Here is a 13,773-nt window from a genome sequence, read left to right on the forward strand (position 1 = left end):
TAGAGCGTCCTTGAAGCGTCACGAGTGCGCCTCGCAGAGCGCCCTTTCCCCGCCCACTCCGGCGCAGTTCTGTCTTTCTGGACCTGGCCGAGCAGGAGGCGCCATCATGGTGAGTGTCCCTAGTCTCCGGCTGTCCCATCCGCTGCCATCCTCAGCGGGGCCGGGTCGCAGCGTGTCAGAGGGGTGCGGGCGGCCGCGGTTGATGTCAAGGGAGACTGGGGACTAGGCAGGGGCCTCCGGCCGGGACGTATCGCAGCCGGCAGCTGGCGTCCGGCCCTAGGCGCCTCCGGAGCCTCCTTTCCTTTACGAAGTTTCACTCTAACCCAGGCTGATTGCAACTCACAGCGAATCCGGTCTGGCCTCACGGCAGTAACGTTGCCTCAGCCTTTTGAGTGCTCGGGTTGCTGGAAGCACCACTACGCCCTGCTCCCTTAGCTTTAATATGGAAAGTTAAGCCCTACGGAGAGTGGAGCTCTACACTCCCGGTTGGGTCTCGGGTGGAAGGGTGTGTAGTAATCCCGTCTGTGCCCTGTGAGTTGGGAAGACGTTCATGAAGGTGCTCATTGTTAAACGGTACTGTTGGCAGCTCAGTAACTACTTTTGGATGCTAGCAGCTTGGAAAAAGAGTGGGGATCAAATAACTCAAGCATCCGGCCTTCCTAGGACTGTTCTGAAGTAGATAGTGAGAGTCTCACTTTGTCAACCATAAAGATATTTCCATATCTCGAATATACTATTGGCTTTTTTGGGCTGTTTTCCAGATTTGGGGCAGTTTTGAGAAGTAAACATTCTTGGAAGGATCGAATTGCCACCCACACTGGGCATAGAACCCAGGGTCTCTGCACGATAAGCAAGTGCTCTAAGTAAGGTAGACTGAGCTAGCTGGGTGTCTTGGACATCTTAGTTTTTACTCTGAAGCAGGACTTCACTGAGTTTCAGGAGGTGGGAGAGATGGTAACAGGCCCAAAGGTCTTACTTGTCATTTATCATGGATGGGAACTGTCAAGTAGATGGAACACAAACACACCCCTCCAGTTTCAATCTTCCTGGGGTCCTTTTGGGGTTTTTGGTTTGTTTCTGGAAGTTGGTAGCAGTAGTAGTACCGTGCCCATTACTGTCCATCACTATTCTGGACCACTAACCAGACAGGATGAAAATTTAAATTGTGAGTGTTTGAAGCTGCTGAGGGGCTTGGTGGTGGGACTAGGGTTTGAGTCGAATGAATAGCCTGGAGGATAAGTAACAATTGTGGTGCATGTTACTAAAGATACAGGGCAGCCGGGCAGCGGTGGCGCACACCTTTAATCCCAGCCCTTGGGATGCACAGGCAGGCGGATCTCTTGAGTTTGAGGACAGCCAGGGCTACAGAGAAATGCTGTTTTGAAAAAACAAAGCAAAAAGGGTGCAATTGTCCAGGTTAGGAACTGGCTCTATAGCAGTTGCTTCACCTCCCGCAGGGTGTTGACATTCGCCACAACAAGGACCGAAAGGTTCGGCGCAAGGAGCCCAAGAGCCAAGACATCTACCTTCGGCTGCTAGTCAAGGCAAGCCTCGGCACTGCATGGGGGGGGGGCAGGATGGGACCACTGTGGACAGCCTACATTTGGGGGAGGGCAGCCACGAGACCACTCTTTCCCCTCCAGCTGTACAGGTTTCTGGCCAGACGAACCAACTCGACCTTCAATCAGGTTGTGCTGAAAAGGTTATTTATGAGTCGCACTAACCGGCCACCTCTGTCCCTGTCCCGGATGGTGAGTACCTGGACAGCAAAACTGGATCTGGAGTGGATGCTTGGCACTAGACACCAAAGGACTCCACATCCGCTGGTTGTTGAGGCCAGTAGGCGGTGCAGAGTTCTGTGCTGGGGTTTCTCTAGCTTGGTTGACTGCTGAGGTTTGAGAAGGAGTCTTGCCTGGGTTTCCATGCACATAAAGATAGCAAATCACAGACGAGCCTTCAGAGAAGGAAGATGGCCTCAGCCATTGGCAGTCTTGAGTGTTTTGGTCTTCTGGCTGACAGGTGTGAATGAGGAGTGACTTAACCTGTTTGCTCCTCAGATCCGAAAGATGAAGCTTCCTGGCCGAGAGAACAAGACAGCTGTCGTTGTAGGGACGGTCACAGATGATGTGCGGATTCTCGAAGTGCCCAAACTGAAGGTGAGTGACCTGTGGGGCCCAGGGGACTTCCCTCCAGCCAAACTCAGCGTGGCTCCTGTGTAGCGATGGCACCTTGCTTGCTGCCTCTTCTGTGTCGTGTGCACTGCTGACAGCTTGGCTCCTGGTCTGGGCGGCCTTTGCTTTTCCTCCTTCCTTTGTGCTCGGGGCTCTGCTTGGACCTAAGGCTTCGAGGGTGTTTGCCGTCCACTGGAGAGATCCTGGTGGCAGGTGGTTGTCAGTCTGCTACGTGACCATGTGTGACAGTCCCCACAGCTGGTATCTGCCCCCTCAGGTATGTGCACTGCGGGTGAGCAGCCGCGCCCGAAGTCGCATTCTCAAGGCTGGGGGTAAGATCCTCACCTTCGACCAGCTGGCCCTGGAGTCTCCCAAGGGCCGAGGCACTGTGCTCCTGTCTGGTGAGTGAGGGCTGCATTGAGGGCCTAGGTTTGGGGAGCCTTCCCTGTGGTCAAAGTTCCTGGTCTCTACTTAAACTCTCCCTTCCTTGGCCAGGTCCTCGGAAGGGCCGAGAGGTATACCGGCATTTTGGCAAGGCCCCAGGAACTCCACACAGCCATACCAAGTAAGTATCAGGCAAAGAGCTCAGGCTTTGTCCCCTGGTAGCTGTTAGCCACAGTGGCTGGTGGGGGGTGGTCAAAACTATAGGCTACCCAGAGCCTGTACCAACCTCTGGTGGTCCCTATGAAGGCTCTCATTCTCCTAGCCCAGAAGAGGTTCCCGGCATTACAGGAACAGGCCCCATTGGCTTCTGTGAGCTGATTTTCTCTCACCCCGTTTTTCCCCCACAGACCCTATGTCCGCTCCAAGGGCCGGAAGTTTGAACGTGCCAGAGGCAGAAGGGCTAGCCGCGGCTACAAAAACTAACCTTGGATCTTACTGTCATTTAAAAAAAACGTGCCTGGCAGTGAAGGTGCATGCCTTTAATCCCAGCACTCGGGAGGCAGAGGCAGGCAGATCTCTGAGTTCGAGGCCAGCCTGGTCTACAGAGTGAGATCCAGGAAAGGCACAAAGCTACACAGAGAATCCCTGTCTCAGAGGAAAAAAAAAAAAAAGCTTTGAATGTTGATTGTCCTGTGTGTTCATGAAGTTGGGATGGGGCAGGATGTGTTGAGCCATCCGTGGTGGCAAAGCATTGGTACATACAGAGCTATCTCTGGGGAGGGGGTGGCGTGCCTCCATGCTCCTATGCAACACCTGATGAGAGTCCCACCCATGCTGGGTGTCAGGTGTCTGCTTCCTCCTAGGATTAATCCTTCCCAAGATCTTTGTGCTGGGGGTGTGGGGAAGGCGTGGGAACAGGTGAGCACTGCTCTGGAAGCTGGTATGAAAGTGACCAGTCGCAGAGCGAGCTGCCCAGTAGGCCCTCCCCCTGCGTTTGCACAAGGGGCTGTGTCCCTGACTCCAACGCCCAGTTGGGTGGAGAGTCCCGGAAGAGCTGCTAAGTAAGTGAAAGGCAGCTTCTAAGCTGGTCCTCGGCCTCAGACCCAGTGGGGCTCGGGGGTCCACAGAAGGGGACCTTTGGCCATACTCCAGTTTCTCCTGTGGGGCCAGTTGGCTGGAGCCAGCTGCATACTTGAGAGGTACATGGGGGAGGAGAGGGTGGTTCCTGTCCAGGAAGTAGGTGCAGCCAGGAGACCTTGAAACTGATAGATGCCCGGGCTAGGCTCTGGATTAGTGGGTGGAAGGCAGCACACGTGTGCCTAGGGCTCAGACTGGTCTTGGTCCCAGCAGAGGCCACCTCCCTACCCTGAAGTTGGAAGGGTCCTCACTGAAGGACTGGCAAGTTTCTGCAGGGAAGACCATGGTCTCTATGTCAGGCCTAACTGGGAGGTGTCTCAGCCGATGGGAGCTGGTGGGCAGGAGGGTTTACTGAGATTCAGAAACTGATCCTGTCTATCAGGTGCTAAAATGATGTGGTTGAGCCATTGATTATACTCAGGACAACCAGGAACATACAAATAGCCATTTACCTGGAAATGGTTGGGCAGGTAGCCAGACTTACGAGGGCAGGCAGGTAATCATTCTGACAGGTCTGGAGCTGCTAAGACCACTGGCTCCAAGTTGGAGGTGGTCCTGTGGTTTGGCAGAGGCTTCCCTTCAATGTACCACAGTGGAAGAGATGGCTGACAGGTGGCCGTTAGGCACATGGTGATCAGGTAGGTGGTCAGTATGGACAGTCTGTAGGGATTATAAGTCAGGGACAGCTTCAGGAAACTCTGGATGTTCTCAGGGCTACCCTGGGTGGCCACATCGTATCACAAGACCCCAGATGGTCAGACCCCAAAAGCCACCCAGGCCTTCCGGGAACTGGCCTCTTGAGACCCTGTGTGACCCCAATGGCGGCCTCCCAGCTGGCTGCGCTGGAAGGAGAGGGGCTGGAGGCTGGTGAGCCAGCCCTGACCAAGGCCGGTCCTGGCTTGTACTCTGAGGGCCAGCGGTTTGCACTGGAAGCACTGCTGAGCAGTGGGGAAGAGGCCTTCCAGGCCTGTGTGCAGCAGGAGAGGTTGCCCCCATTTCTGAGTGCAGATGAGGCTCAGGCCCTGGCCGCAGCTGCTGAAGACTGGACAGTACCAAGCCAGGAGCCATGTGGAGCAGGTCTAGGGACCACTGTCACTGATGGGAATATTGGCAGCCTGACCTACTGGCCTGGGCAGTCTGAGGAGCCAGCACCCCTGTTGCGGCTGGGCTGGCCTGAGGACACTTCCTGGAAGGGTATCACCAGAGCTCAGCTCTACACTCAGCCACCAGGCGAAGGCCAACCACCGATTAAAGAGTTGGTACGCCAGGAGATCCAGGCTGCTCGAAAGGTGGGTGTTCCCCCTTCCCCCAATCACCAGTACCTAGGCTTTCCCCTATACCCTCCTGGAATTTGCAAGGCTATACCCATGCTCCCCTGGCCCTGGCCCAGGGTTTATCCCTTTCCCCTAAGACCTGGAGGCCTCTTACTGAGACCTGGTGTCCCTGCTTCTGGCTGGGGCCAAGTTGTGACCACTGTGTCATCCCCCTTTTATACCAAACCAGAGATTTGTGGCTTCCTCCAGGAAAGCCCTGGGTGTGATTCCCCACTCTGTGGCACCCAGACACCCTATTCCTTAGGTCTTGGGTTTCCCTGGGTCCAATGCCCAGTAGTCTACATGGGTTAGTATGTACAGTTTTCCAGGAGTTAGAGGGCATAGGAAACAGGCACAGTTCAATTTAAGTGCTTTGTACTGTGTTACCTGGCTAATGAGTCAGATGCCACCATAACCTTGTCTGCTTGAAAGGCTAAGCTCTCAGCACACCTTAGTGGACTAGCCTGCCAGCACCCAGCCCTGCCATGGAGCTGTGGACCTTTGGCATTGTAACAGATCATCTAGCCAACCAGGGACTGAAGAGTTTTCAGTTGGAAACTAATCTCCTAAAGGGCAGCCTGGCTCACACTCCATGCAGGACAGATTTGGGGTAGGCGTCGCCCTGTAGGCGTCGCCCTGCAGCCCCCGATCATCCCATGGAAGCCAGGCCTTGAAGCATGTGTCTCCGGAGCCCTCTACCTGCAGTGCCACAGTTTGCCATCCCGTGTCTCCCCTTTCCACCCTAGCTGGTGGCCATAGTCATGGATGTCTTCACCGACCCTGACCTGCTCACAGACGTGGTGGATGCCGCCACACGCCGCTGGCTACCTGTCTATTTACTGCTTGACCGGGAGCATCTGCCTGCCTTCTTGGTACTAGCTCAGCAGCTAGGGGTGAACCCCTGGACCACTGAGGTAGGGGCCAGGCCAGAGGCATTAAAATGTCCCTATTCCTCAGAGGGTTCCTAGGTCACAGGGGTTCCCTAAAATCTGAAACCCATGTCATTGGGGGAGGGGCTGTCTAAAAGGATCCTTGAGGCAAAGCTAGGTATCCCCAAATCTAAGATTTAGTATCAGTGACCTTGTGGGTGCTGGGACAGTATCCATGGGATCACAGAGTGTGCCCTTTCCAGAACCTGGACGTCCGGACTGTGCAGGGCCACACCTTCCAGAGCCGCAGGCGACGGCAGGTGAGCGGCCGTGTGCGGGAGAAGTTCCTGCTGCTGGACGGTGACAGGGTCATCTCGGGATCCTACAGGTGTGTCCCCTCGTGATACCCTGTGCCCAGGCCTCCTCAACTGCTCCAGTGATGGGGGAGGGGTTGCCAGAGGAACACCCGCTCTGGGCTCTGGGCTCATCTTTAAAATGCATCCACATGCTCTTCCTGGAGAAGTGTTCTGCCACAGAACACTCAGAGCTGTCTCTGCTCTTGGCCAGGTAAGTGGCCTGAAGTGTCTCTCTTGAGCCTTATGAATCCCAACTTGGGAAACTGAGGCATGGACTCTGGGTGCCAGATGGCCTGGATTCAGATCCTAACCCTGCTAGCTAGTAGTTGTATGACTTCAGGCAACTTACTCCCTTCCCTGTGCCTCAGTTCCCTCCCTTCAGGATGAAATGATAGGGGTCGGACTATTGTGGGCCCCCTTCTGTGTGCATACTGAGCCTCATCCCAGCCTCCACTTAGCAGATGTTGGTGGTGTCCCTTACCCATTCTCAGAATCCTCCAGATGTGTCCAAGTGCCCAGGATATGAAGTGCATCCAGAAACCACAATTCTATAAGGGTAAGGAAGGCCTTACCCAGCAGACTTGCTGAAACACAGCTGCTTACGTTCACCTGGCCACTGGTGGGGACATGCATTTCTACAAGTCCCCACTTGGTGCTGGCACTGCTGGTCCTGTTCACCTTTTGAGACCCTCCAGCCCTGAGACCACCATGCTTTGGAGTGTCACCTTCTCTTGACTTTGCCAGAGGACAGAGCAGTGCCTGACACACGGCCTGAGTGCTTCAGAGCTGGACGGACGTGGTGGCATACAACAGAAAGGGGGTCACACAGGTCAAGGCCATCCTCAGCTAGGACACCCTGCCTCAAAAAGCATCCCTGCCCACAAAAAACGTGCTCTGAAACCCCATCTGGTATTATTGTTTTTTACCGTATTTCACGAACTCTAAGGTGACGCGGACACAAAGAGGCACCTGAGCAAAATGAAAAGGTGTGCGTCTTAGGACCCATGGGGCACAGCAGAGCAGTGAGAGTCACAGGCCGCACCCCACATGATGGCACACCAGGGGCTTTGCCAGCCCGGAGGAAGCCAGGGCCACAGGAGGTAGACTGCACCTCTGGCCATTTAATGGGGGGAAGGGGTGGAGGCGGGGGCACAGGGCACAGTCCCAGGCCCTGCAGTTCCTGTAGGTCACAGACAGTATTGAAATAGCAGCAACAGGCCCAGGAGCAGCTGCAGACCCAGTGCCAGGCTGGGAGTCCCTGTATCAGAGCCAGCACCCCCATTGCAAAGTTGGCCAGAGCAGCAGGTGGTGGTGAGGCTGTAAGTGAGGCCCATGTAGCTGACAGGTTCCTCACGGCCACAGCTGGTGGAGTGCACGCAGCCTTTGTTGATGATGGGCCCCACGCCCTGGGCTACTCCGTGACCTATGAAGCAATCCTCGTCGTCCCCACAGCTCATGTGTGTGCCTGGGCACTGAGTGGAGTCAGTCAGCTCACAGAAGACACAGTCCTTGATGCCTGTCGCACCCGGGCACAGGACCAACACCAGAACCAGTGGCCAGCCAAGGACCATGGTGGCCTGGCAGTGTGAACAGCACCCAAGCCAGGCCGGGGGCTCCTGTGACCTCCTGGATGGCACCTCCTGCCCCTCGTCCTGGCTCAGGGGTCAGCACTTAGAGTGTTCCTGGTTCCCAATACAACGTGTTCCTCTCAGGAGCTCTTGAGTCCTTGGGTTGGAGATGGGCCAGCACCCTTGTCCACAAATCTTTGGGCCATGGAACTTAGTGACCTCACAGACCCTCAGGTTCCCTGACTGCTGTGGGTGGGGGAGGGGGTCATAGCCTGTCCCACCACAGGCTGAAGGGACCAGAATTGTCCTGCCAAGGTAAGGACACTTGAAGGACCTTCACATAATGCTAACTCTCTCATGCTGTTATGAGCTCTGCCTACATGTGGAGATCTTGCTTTACCGATGGTCCACTGAGGCCGTAGTGGGGTGTTTGACATGTGCAGGGCCCCTGAACTGAGTAAGAGAAACCCCTACTGTGTCATGTGTTGACATTTGCACTGAGATGTTAAAGCTGCAGTCATGTGAAGGATGAGGACAGTGCAGGTACCAGCCTATGCAACCCATGCAGGGCACTTGCTCTGTGTGGCAGATGAGTTACTTGGATTCTGGTGTACAGTGCGCATGGTTAGGAAATGCAGCATATCTGGGGAGCCTGTGGAAGTTAAAAGGGTCCTGCTATGGGTGTTAGAAGACCCACCCCATTTCATGATAAAGAAACTGAGGCAATTAGATATCCCTCAGTGGGGATAGAACAGAGCCCATGTTGAAGCTCATCTGACTTCAGGTGATCAGTATTACAGCTTTCCTGGGTTGGTTTGTTTTTTATAGTCTCACGTACCCCAGACTTTTCTGGAACTGTGTAATTCTTCCTGCCTCAGCCCCCTGAGTGCTGGGATTACAGCCGCTATTACCAGGCCCAGCTTGATGATATAAGTATCTTATCTCATGTTGTCCCCAGGTTGGTTGTGACAAGCAGCAGGGTAGATACTTCTTATCCTACTCACCAGAGGATCTGAGGCCTGTGAGATCATGACTTAAGATCAGAGGGGCTGGGGACTAGGTGGGTGCCACCCTGCACAGATCCTGACGACTGCTCTACATCCCTAGCTTCACATGGAGTGATTCACGCCTGCACCGAGGCCTGGTGACCTTGCTCACAGGAGAAATCGCAGACGCCTTCAGCCAGGAGTTCCGTGTCCTGTATGCGGCTTCCAGGCCTCTCCCACCAGCAGGGGCTAGAAGCCCGGTGTTCAGCCCTTCCGAGGGCTCACAGCTGCCCCGAAGCCCACACCACGTGGCCCTACGCTGTCCTGTGGCTCCTGTGGCTCCACTGCCATCTGACAGGCCTTTGGCTCACCGTCTGGCTGCCTGCCACATCGTCGAGGGGAACAGACGGGAGACCCCCACCACAGGGCCAGCTCTCAGTGACATCTTGAGGAGTGTACAGCGTACCAGGACAGCCAGTGGTCCCCCAACCAGGCCCAGCCGCTCTTTGTGGGACCTCAGCCGCCTGTCCCAGCTCTCCGGCTCCAGTGATGGTGACAATGAGGTGAGACTCCCAAATAAGGACTGAGGCAGAGAACAGAGAGACAGGGAGGCTTGAACACTGAACCCCAAAGCAAGTTCTTTTTTTGAAAGTGAGTCTTATAGCCCAGGCTGGCCTTGAACTGATTCCCTTGCTTCCACTTCCCATCTAAGGGGATAACAGGTGTGCACCACCATGCCTGGCTAAGTGGGTTAAGTGTAACCTACCTATGTCACAGATGGGTAGACTGAGGCACCTGAGACGGGTTGGAACTCAGCTCTGTCTTTCAGTAGGACATGTTGACTTCCTAGATCTGAGTGTCCATGGGCTGTTGGGGAAAAGGAGGGATTGAGAACCCCCTTGCAGTTGTTTGGGGAGTGCTTGGATAGCCCTGGGCTAGACATGGTTTTGCCTCTGAGCGTCAATTTCTCTCACTGTGAGATGGGTTGCTGTATGAGAAGAAGCAGAGCCATATGGGAAGACAAGTAACCTCACCCAGGATGCAGGCAGGTGGGGTTATGTCCCTCAGTGAGCTAACCCCTGCTGGCCTCAGTTTCCCTATCTGACCCCTGGTAACTGGAGTGGAATCACTCCTGTCAGTGAAGCTAGAGGAAAAGGGTGTGGGGCAGGTCAAGGTCCACTGAGGTTCCCTCCCTCGACAAATATTTGTTCCCTAGATGGCTGTGGCTGCTTCCTGTCCTTCCCAGATAAGAGGCAAGAGGAGAGGCATCCCCTGTGGGTCTGGGGTCCCAGGTCTCCACTCCCCTCCCTCTTCCTCTTGTGTGTGTGTGTGTGTGTGTGTGGTGTGTGGTGTGTGTGTGTGTATGTGTGTGTGTGGTGTGTGTGTGTATGTGTGTGTGGTGTGTGTATGTGTGTGTGTGTATGTGTGTATGTGTGTGTGTGGTGTGTGTATGTGTGTGTGTGGTGTGTGTGTGTATATGTGTGTGTGGTGTGTGTGTGTGTGTGGTGTGTGTGGTGTGTGTGTGTATGTGTGTGTGTGGTGTGTGTGTATGTGTGTGTGGTGTGTGTGTGTATGTGTGTGTGTGTGTGGTGTGTGTGTGTGTGTGTGTGTGTGTGTGTGTGTGTGTGTGTGTGTGGTGTATGTGTGTGCTCCTGTGTGTGCAGGCAAGCTTCACTGTGTGTGTCTGTTGATCCAGATGCTGTCTGTCCTTCTCTGTCACTCTCCACTTTATTATTAGGACAGTGTCTCTCACTGCACAGATGGACTGCCAGGCCAGGGAGTCTTGGGGTCCCTTGTCTAAGGTTAGATGCATACCTGGCAGTCCCAGCTTTAAGACAAGTCCTAGGGTCCCGAACCCAGGGCCTCACGCTTCCACAGCAAGCCTTTTGCTGCAGAGCCATCTCTCAGCCTCCTGCCTCCTCGCTTGAACAGGGTGTCATGTGTCCAGGCTGCTCTTGAGTTTCTGATCCTCCTGCCTCCACCTCTTGAGTGCTGAAATTGCAGGTGTGTCTGTCATGCCGAGGCCCAGACACCGGCCTTGTGTGTGCTAGGCTAGCACACCACCGACAGAGCCCCAGCAACTGCTCACCTCTTTTTTTTTCCCTTCACAGCTCAAGAAGTCCTGGATCTCCAAGGACACTCCAGCCCGGGCCCTGATGAGGCAGCGGGGTACTGGAGGGGGACCCAGGGGTGAGATGGATTCCCACCTGCTAGCCCGGTCACAGCCCTGGGGTAGCCCCCTCCCCATGATTCCAGCCCGCCGCCTGCATTACCTATCCCCAGCCCAAAGGAGGTTGGGAGACAATGCCACATCAGACTGGGCCTCTGGCTCGGGCCCTGGAAGGCGACGCTGACGGGAGCTCTGACCGGATGTGGCTGGCTAGCCAGGGCTCAGCTCAGAGCCCCAATCAGACACTGGCCAAGTCTGAGGCCTCTGGGCAGTGGAAGGGATTGGTCTTAATTGCTCTAGAACTGGGTGAGCTCAGCAGAGCTAAGGGCTCAGCGTCATTATCTGGAAATGGGCAGAATGTTCCAGTGCAGCAGACAGGACTGCTTCAGAGACAGGCCTAGCTGCCCACCATGTATTGTGGGGCGACCCCAGAGGGGAAGCACCCATACCCATGTATGGGACAGTGGGTAAAGTGAGTCCTGGAAAGGGGTGTTAATAGTGATGGAGTTTAAGGGGGGGGGGGACAGGGCTGAAAGACAAGGGCCAGGGAAGTACTGGGAACACCGAGACGTGGAAATATGTCTGGAATTTTTTGTGGGGACTAAAGGAGAGCATCAGAGTGCTTCCCTCTATTTCTGCTCAGATTAAACTCTGACAACACAGACATGTGTCTCCGTGGCTTTCCCAAACCCAACCGTCCCTCCCTCAGCCTCCCAATTCCAGAGTCCAGATCAGGCACCCTCCCCAGTCCTCCTTCAGACCGGGGCTCCCCCCCCAACTCCCCTCCCTCGGGTCCAGGGGTCAGACCCCAGCCTGGCGGCCTTGGAGTGTTCAGTGCAGGCCTCCCCAGCCCCTTTATGCTGTTTTGCTATGGTCACTGAGTCACACTGGCCCTTCTGCAGCGTCTCTGCATTCTGTCTGTGGTGTGTGACTGGGTACGAGGCCTACCTGCATCCCCTACTTGCCCCCGAAAGTGCAGCATGGAGGAAGGGATAATTGGAGTGACAAGTTTATTGTGAGGATGCTGGGTTAGGGTCATCAGAGGATCCTGATTTGGGGCCAGGGCTGGGGCTGGGCTCAGGGTCAGGTTCGCCATCAGGGCTGGTGTCCTCTGGGGACATGTCCCAGGGGAAGTTTGGCTGTCCCCTCATCTGCTCACGGTAGACACGGTCAAAGGCCTCACTCTGAGCCACAGTGAAGTGGTTCTTCCAGTCGCCACTGATCCCTAGAGGGGACAGAGGAAGAGAGCACCGAGGAGCTGCTGGGGTCCCCCTCTGCCTCTTCACCGTGACCAACTTCCAGATACCCCGTGCTTACTGCCTCTTTCCCTTACACCTAGGTGACTCTTGTCTGCCCTGTCCTTTGACCGCTGACCTCCTAGGTCTCTTCCTGGAACTCACTTCCTTCTTACCACCCAAACACCCCCTTTACAACCTGTACCACCTCCTCTGGGAGCACAGACTCTCACTCTGGAACCCCTCCAATTCCCAACATGGCCTCCAGCACTCTTGCTGTGACTTGATGGCCAGAGCACCCCAGTCAGGCTCCCTGGAGGTTGCCCATGAATGGACTGTCTTGAGGTCCCCACAGCCAGAGAGCTGTCTCAGCAAGGTGCCCCACAGGCATGCAACTCTGAGTGCTGGTCCTTCCTGTCACAGTGACCACTAGAGGTGTGTGAGGAAAGGCCCTTTCAAATAGCCTGTTGAATCTTAGTTCCATGTCATGTCACCTCTGGTGAGACCAGGAGGCTCCCTGAAGGAGGCTGAAACATATTCGATATCCTCATTCCCAATTCTTGGAATTTAGAACATGAAATCACATCTGGAGGATCTGGAGATGAGGGACCGAGTGTTGTCACAGTGTCCTGCTTTGTTTGGAGACAGAGTCTAAAGTAGTCCAGGCTGGCCTCAACTCTGTGTAGCTGGTTTGATAGGCAAGCACCACCCCACTGGACTATAAACATTGGATTATTTGGCACTAATACAAAGGTTCCTGGGGCCTTTGGCCTCATGCTGTTGGAGCCTTGATTTGTATGCACTCAGAAAGCTTTGTTTCAGACGGATGCCGGGTGGAGGCAGGTCAGCAGGCAGGCACCTGTAATGCCAGACCTCCTGCTGAGAGTGGAGCCTAGTCTAGGGCCTGTACACTCCCGAAGCTATGAGCCACCTAGAAGCACACAGTGGTACCTTTGCGCAGGAACGCCCCCTGGCGGTGGTCCAGCAGGCTGGCCGGAAGCAGTGTGTAGTTGGACATGGTATTGGCCTTCATCGCTCCGAAAGCCGAGTGAGCCACCACAGAGCTCAGGGCCTCTTCACCTAGTGGCCGGCCCAGGAACTCACAGAGGCGTTGCACGGAGCCTCGCAGGTCCTGGAGTGGGAAAAGGAATAGTCAGTGGAGTGGGGACTGCTTTGGGTGGCCTGGAGGGGTTCCTGGCTCTTTGCCTCAGTTTCCCCTCCAAGCCAAAATGTTGGACCTCCCGGTCCTCCAGGGTTCTACAGGAGGTGGGGGAGTGTAGGTTTGCAAAAGTCAACCCAGCAGCTTACAAGAACCCTGCTTGCCAGGGGGCGGTGCCGGTGGCATACGCCTTTAATCCCAGCACTCCGGAGGCAGAGGCAGGCAGATCTCTGTGAGTTCAAGGCCAGCCTGGGCTACAGAGTGAATTCCAGGACATCTAGGACTGTTGCACAGAGAAACCCTGTCTTGAAAAACAAAAACAAAACAAAACAAAACAGAACCCTGCTGTAGATAGAAGCAGACAGCTGTGGGAGGGGCTGCTCTGCCCCTTCCCCGCAACCCCCCAGCACTGGTCTCCAGGGCCC

At 55.2% G+C, this 13,773-nt stretch overlaps 4 protein-coding genes across 4 annotated transcripts in view; 2 read left to right on the top strand and 2 right to left on the bottom strand.

The window, feature by feature from the left end:
* The first annotated feature begins 30 nt into the window (after positions 1-30).
* Positions 31-3,056, top strand: Rpl18 (ribosomal protein L18). Its single transcript, XM_036180208.1, has 7 exons — positions 31-109; positions 1,458-1,544; positions 1,644-1,751; positions 2,058-2,156; positions 2,449-2,572; positions 2,667-2,736; positions 2,963-3,056. Exons 1-7 carry the CDS (start codon positions 107-109, stop codon positions 3,036-3,038), a joined length of 567 nt encoding a protein of 188 aa, XP_036036101.1. The 5' UTR covers positions 31-106; the 3' UTR covers positions 3,039-3,056.
* A 187-nt stretch (positions 3,057-3,243) lies between these two features.
* Fam83e (family with sequence similarity 83 member E) lies at positions 3,244-11,451 on the top strand. Its single transcript, XM_036197882.1, has 5 exons — positions 3,244-4,981; positions 5,752-5,919; positions 6,138-6,262; positions 8,906-9,347; positions 10,896-11,451. Exons 1-5 carry the CDS (start codon positions 4,511-4,513, stop codon positions 11,136-11,138), a joined length of 1,449 nt encoding a protein of 482 aa, XP_036053775.1. The 5' UTR covers positions 3,244-4,510; the 3' UTR covers positions 11,139-11,451.
* Positions 7,338-8,097, bottom strand: Spaca4 (sperm acrosome associated 4). The gene has a single exon (XM_036181931.1). It carries the CDS (start codon positions 7,799-7,801, stop codon positions 7,418-7,420), a length of 384 nt encoding a protein of 127 aa, XP_036037824.1. The 5' UTR covers positions 7,802-8,097; the 3' UTR covers positions 7,338-7,417.
* A 499-nt stretch (positions 11,452-11,950) lies between the features above and the next one.
* The window catches only part of Sult2b1 (sulfotransferase family 2B member 1), a 23,028-nt gene continuing 21,205 nt past the window's right edge, over positions 11,951-13,773 (bottom strand). The window contains 2 exon segments of the mRNA XM_036180255.1: positions 11,951-12,179; positions 13,141-13,321. Coding sequence (XP_036036148.1) covers positions 11,965-12,179; positions 13,141-13,321 — 396 coding nt within the window. The 3' untranslated portion in view covers positions 11,951-11,964.

This window comes from Onychomys torridus, chromosome 1 (assembly GCF_903995425.1).
Source record: "Onychomys torridus chromosome 1, mOncTor1.1, whole genome shotgun sequence".
NCBI lineage: Eukaryota > Metazoa > Chordata > Mammalia > Rodentia > Cricetidae > Onychomys > Onychomys torridus.